This window comes from Nicotiana attenuata, unplaced genomic scaffold, assembly GCF_001879085.1.
Source record: "Nicotiana attenuata strain UT unplaced genomic scaffold, NIATTr2, whole genome shotgun sequence".
Lineage (NCBI taxonomy): Eukaryota > Viridiplantae > Streptophyta > Magnoliopsida > Solanales > Solanaceae > Nicotiana > Nicotiana attenuata.
This window is the reverse complement of record NW_017670565.1, coordinates 158,660-163,796: the sequence shown is the minus strand read 5'-3', so window position 1 is coordinate 163,796 and position 5,137 is coordinate 158,660. Positions and strand designations below refer to the sequence as shown.

General features: G+C 38.5%; 1 protein-coding gene across 1 annotated transcript; it reads left to right on the top strand.

Annotated features, from left to right (window-relative positions):
* Positions 1-435: 435 nt before the first annotated feature.
* LOC109241028 lies at positions 436-4,932 on the top strand. Its single transcript, XM_019407736.1, has 7 exons — positions 436-840; positions 1,043-1,428; positions 1,587-1,820; positions 1,921-1,977; positions 2,336-2,647; positions 2,846-3,548; positions 4,774-4,932. Exons 1-7 carry the CDS (start codon positions 436-438, stop codon positions 4,930-4,932), a joined length of 2,256 nt encoding a protein of 751 aa, XP_019263281.1.
* Positions 4,933-5,137: the final 205 nt, after the last annotated feature.

Here is a 5,137-nt window from a genome sequence, read left to right as displayed (position 1 = left end):
TCATGGCTACTCCACCAAACTTTGAAGAAGGACAATCTACCTACAGACCACCAAGATTCGACGGCTAATACTATGGATGGTGGAAGACAATGATGTATGATTTTATCATGGCTGAAGATTCATAGCTTTGGGATATTATTTGCGATGGACCTTTCGTTCCTAAGAAGACCATTGGAGACCCAGCAGTGACAGTTCCCAAAATAAGAAAGGAAATCAACAATACTGACCGCAAGGTTATAGAGAAGAACTTTCGAACAAAGAAAATCCTCGTATGTGGTATTGGACCAGATGAATACAACAGGATTTCGGCATGTCAATCTGGGACGCTCTCCAAACAACTCATGAAGGGATAACACAAGCAAAGCAATCGAAGATTGACATGCTAACCACAAGTATAAGCTTTTCAGGATGAAGGATGATGAGTCCATCCAGGATATGCACACTCGATTTACATCTATCATCAATGAGCTTCACTCCCTGGGAGAAATTATCCCCAGGAACAAACTTGTCAGGAAGATACTTAGTGTATTACCTGGTTCTCGGGAAAGCAAAGAAAATGCTATCACAGAGGCAAAAGATCTGCAGAAGCTGACCATTGATGAACTTATTAGCAATCTGAAGACTTATGAAATGAAGAAGAAGAAGAAGGATAATGAGATAAGAGAGCCCAAAAGGGAGAAGAACCTGGTCCTTAAGGCGGACAACAATGACTCAGGTGGTGAGGATGCTGATATGGCTTACCTGACAAAAAGATTTCAGAAAATGGTTCGCGGAAATGGAGGTATTCCAAAAAGGGGCAGCTCCAGCAAGCCAAAAGGTTATGACCTATGTCATAAGTGCGTAAGCCAGGATACTTCATCAAGGATTTCCCTCTCCTCAAGAAAGATCAGTACAAACACCACACAGACAAAGCAGCTAAGAGGAACCCGGTTCCTGACAAATGATTCAAGAGAAAATATGCCACTGACAATATTGTGAAACAAGCTCATGCTGCATGGCTACTCTTCCAATGATGATTAAGGTGACAGCTCCATGATGGCAGTGGAAAGTGAAGCAGCTGAGTATGACTCTTGACAGCTCCATGATGGCAGTGGAAAGTGAAGCAGCTGAGTATGACTCTATCTTTGCCCTGATGGCAAAATCTGACGATGATGAGGATGTGGTAAACTTTCTAGATGTTCAAAGAAATCTGAAGTCTTATTCTCCGAAAAAACTTATGTCTTTGGCAAATGTTTTAATTGAGGCTTATCATAGTCTTATAAATGATAAAAATGCATTAACTATGGAATTAGGAGCAGCAGAACATGAAGGAGATGATCTAGTAGTCATTGTGGTAGATCTAAAAGAAACCATTGAGAGTATGAAGAAGGAAAAAGATGTCTTAACTGAAAAATTGCAAACATATAACATGAGAGAGATGATCTATTGGTTGTTGTGGTCGATCTAAAAGAGACCATTGAGTGTTTTATAAAGTAGAAAGAAGCTTTAACTGAAAAGGTTTCTAACATAGAGCATGAGAGAGATGACTTATTAGTAGTCGTTGTAGACCTAAATGAAATAATTGAGGAACTAAACGGATAAGGTAGGCATGAGATTATTCAAAAGGGAAAGGAAGTTGCAAATGAGGCACATCTTAGGCTTGAAGATGAGCTAAAATCAGTGAAATCTAGTATGTGTGCCGAACTCGAGAAAAACAAACAACTTCAGGAAGATCTAGGTAGAGTTAAGAGTGATCTTGAAAAATCACTCAAGTGGACCTGGTCCTCTGATTCTATCACTGCCATGTATATGAACAATGGCGGAAATAGGCAGGGAATCGGGTTCTAAAGGGAAAAGAATCCCTACAACCCTCATAGCAAGTACGTTATTGTTCCTGATAACTGGCTCTGCACTCACTGTGGTAACATTGGGCACTTTAAGGAAACCTATAAGGCCAGATTTCAGTTTCAATGGAAAAACAAAGTTTTTGCTAAAAAGGTAACTACTGCTAGAGAACCTGGTCCCTCATATAAAAAAACATGTGATGCCTGCTTGGACCAAAATAGCCCTTATTCACCCCTTTTCTCATTACAAGGGACCCAAACTTGTTTGGGTTCCTAAGTCTAACCCTTGATTTCTTTGTGTAGGGAGCAGTGAAAGGGAGCAGCCAATAATGGTACATGGATAGTGGCTGCTCGAAGCACATGACTGGAAACACAAATGATTTCCTTTCACTGAAGGCCCTGCAAGGAGGGAGTATGTCCATTGAAAACGGCAAAAAGGGATACATTCTAGGAGTTGGAAGGATTGGGAAATCTCTTTCTCACTCAATTGAAAATGTGTACTATGTGAACAGGTTGAAGTACAGCTTGATGAGTGTTCCCCAAATATGTGACAAGGGAAACAAAGTGGAATTTGTATCAAAGATATGCACAGTCACAAATCTTGTGACTGGTGAAGTGGTTTTAGTGGCTAAAAGATACAAAACTATCTATGTTGCTGAATTTGAATCCTTGCAAAATGGGGATCTCAGCTGTTTGAGTGTTGTTGATGGTGATGCCGAACTATGGCACAGAAGGGTGGGTCATGCAAGTTTTATGTTGCTGAACAAATCGGTCAAGAAGGACCTGGTTCGTGGTTTGCCCAAGTCAAGCTTTAAGGATCACACGTTGTGTGATGCATGTGTAAAAGGAAAGGAAGTCAGATCTTCTTTCAAGCCCAAAAAGGAAGTTAGTACCTCAAGGCCACTTGATCTCCTTCATATGGATCTATGTGGACCTATGAGGGTGCCAAATAGAGGAGGAAATAGGTACGTCTTCGTTATAGTGGACGACTATTCCAGATTCACCTGGACTCTATTTCTCAGAACCAAGGATGAAACTTTTCAAGTATTTGCTGCATTTGTGAAGAAGATCCAGGTGAAGATGATCCATAATGTAGTATGTATCAGGTCTAATCATGGGACAAAATGTGACAATTCCAAATTCGACGAATTATGTACTGAAAATGGCATCACTTATAATTTTTCAGCTCCAAAAACACCTAATCAACATGGTGTTGTGGAAAGGAAGAATAGGAGTCTTGAAGATATTGCGAGAACAATGTTGATTGACGATTGTATTGAAAAAAGTTTCTGGGCAGAAGCCGTCAAAACTGCATGCTACTTGGTGAACAAGTGCATGATCAGGTCCCTCCTGAACAAAACCCCATATGAATTGCTGAACAGAAGGAAGCCCAAGCTGACACATTTAAGGACATTTGGCTGTAAATGTTTTGTTCTCAACAATGGCAAGGAAACACTTAGAAAATTCGATGCCAAAAGTGATGAAGGAATCTTTCTCGACTATTCATCACAAAGCAAAGCCTACAAAGCATACAACAGACGAACTCAATGTGTTGAGGAAAGCATAAATATGGTCTTTGATAAATCTCACCACTCATGTGGAAAAGATGCACATGATAAGAGTGATCAAGGCGGAGAACAGTCAACTGTCCCTGGTGAAATCATTGACATGGCAAATGAAAACATTGACATGATGAGCCACATCAAGGAATCAAACGAGGATGGTGTTGATACCCAATTTTTCCCTATATATTTTAAATATGCATAAAAGCCTTCAAAATAGTATATACATGCATATATAAGCATGCACAAGGCTTTCATTATTTTTCCATAATTTTAAGGGTTTAAATTGATTCATTTTCTCCCTTTTTATCCATAAAATCCCCAATAATTATTTCCAAAATTAGTGTTTTGATAATTCATTTATTTGATTTCTATACTTATGCCAAAATATGGCTAGTATAATTTTTATGTATTTTTACAATTACATTTAGTATTTTCAAAGCTAAATTGCATATAATTGCAATGTTAGCCCTTTTTAAAATATAATTATATTTTATATGTGTAAAATTGACCCTTATATTTTTAAAATGTTAATTAGGTATGTTAAATCATTTTGGCACCTTGAATTATTTTCCAGAAATTGCTTATTATTTATCAAAATTAAAATAGGGAAAAACTGGCTATTTAAATAATAGCCAAATTTGGCTTTCAATTATAGCCCAAATCGGACCGCAATCCCAGCCCAATTTTATACCCAATGCCCCGACCCAGATCCAATCACCTTTCCTTTTAATTTCCAAACGACCCCTAGCCCTACTCACTTTCCAAATCCCTGCCACCCTCAAATGCTCTCATTTTCTCTCCTCTCTCAAACCTAACCCTAGACTCCGTCAAACGCCTCTTTCTCCGGTCATCTCCGGCGACTACCCTTTCAACCCAAGCCTCCAATGAGTCTCTCATCGCCTTGAAACATCATCTCTATGACCTTCAAGGGTCTTGGGCCATGCCGATTTGGACTTAGGGTTTCTGTTTCTGTTATTTATGGCTTCTCTAGTGTGATTTTGGGAAAAATCACACCTTATATGTTACGATCGCTGAAGTCTGCAACAGGTTCTTTCGATTTCTATTTGGGTTTCCCTTTGAAACCCTAACTCTCTTCTGAATCTCTCAGATCTGTGTTATTTTTACACTTTAAGCCTATTTCCTTCTATGATTTGCTTATTTTCGAGCTTCTTCTGAAAGATCCTCCACTTTAAACCATCTTTACTTTCTTTGAAAAACTAGGGTTTCTCGGAAATCCTTCTACGCTTGTTTTAATCGATTTCCTTAGGATTAAACCCTTTTCCTTGCTTATTTTTGACAAATTTTATGCTCCTACTATTTTTTTAACTCGACTCTGTTAAAGCCCTAATTTTTAAGATTTTCTTTGCTTTGGTTCTATGTGTTAGCATGATTTCCTTCGCCTTGGTTCTGTGTGTCAGCATGATTCTCTTCGCCTTGGTTCTGTGTGTTATCCTGTTTATTTGATTCTTGTTAATCTCTCGTGGTCACCATGCTTCGAATATGTTCTGCTGAATCTTTTGCCTGCTTATATCCCATCTATATGATTGTGTTTGCTCATCTCTTATTTCTTTCTGTCTATATGGCTGACCTTGTTCATTTGCTACTCCTGTTCATTCGTCTCTATTTATATGTTGAACATATAGAATCATGACTCCCTCTTGATTGATTTTGATTTTCTTAATTAATGGAGATTGAAAGATTTTCTTTTAAAGCCTTACAAGCTTTACCCCGTCTGTTTAAGCTGACTGA

Coding starts and splice junctions, on each gene's coding strand:
- LOC109241028 (XM_019407736.1), top strand. CDS start 436: ATGCACACTCGATTTACATCTATCATCAATGAGCTTCACTCCCTGGGA. Junction 1,821..1,920: donor GGAAATAGGCAGGGAATCGG/GTTCTAAAGGGA, acceptor GGGCACTTTAAG/GAAACCTATAAGGCCAGATT. Junction 1,978..2,335: donor ACAAAGTTTTTGCTAAAAAG/GTAACTACTGCT, acceptor CTATGTGAACAG/GTTGAAGTACAGCTTGATGA.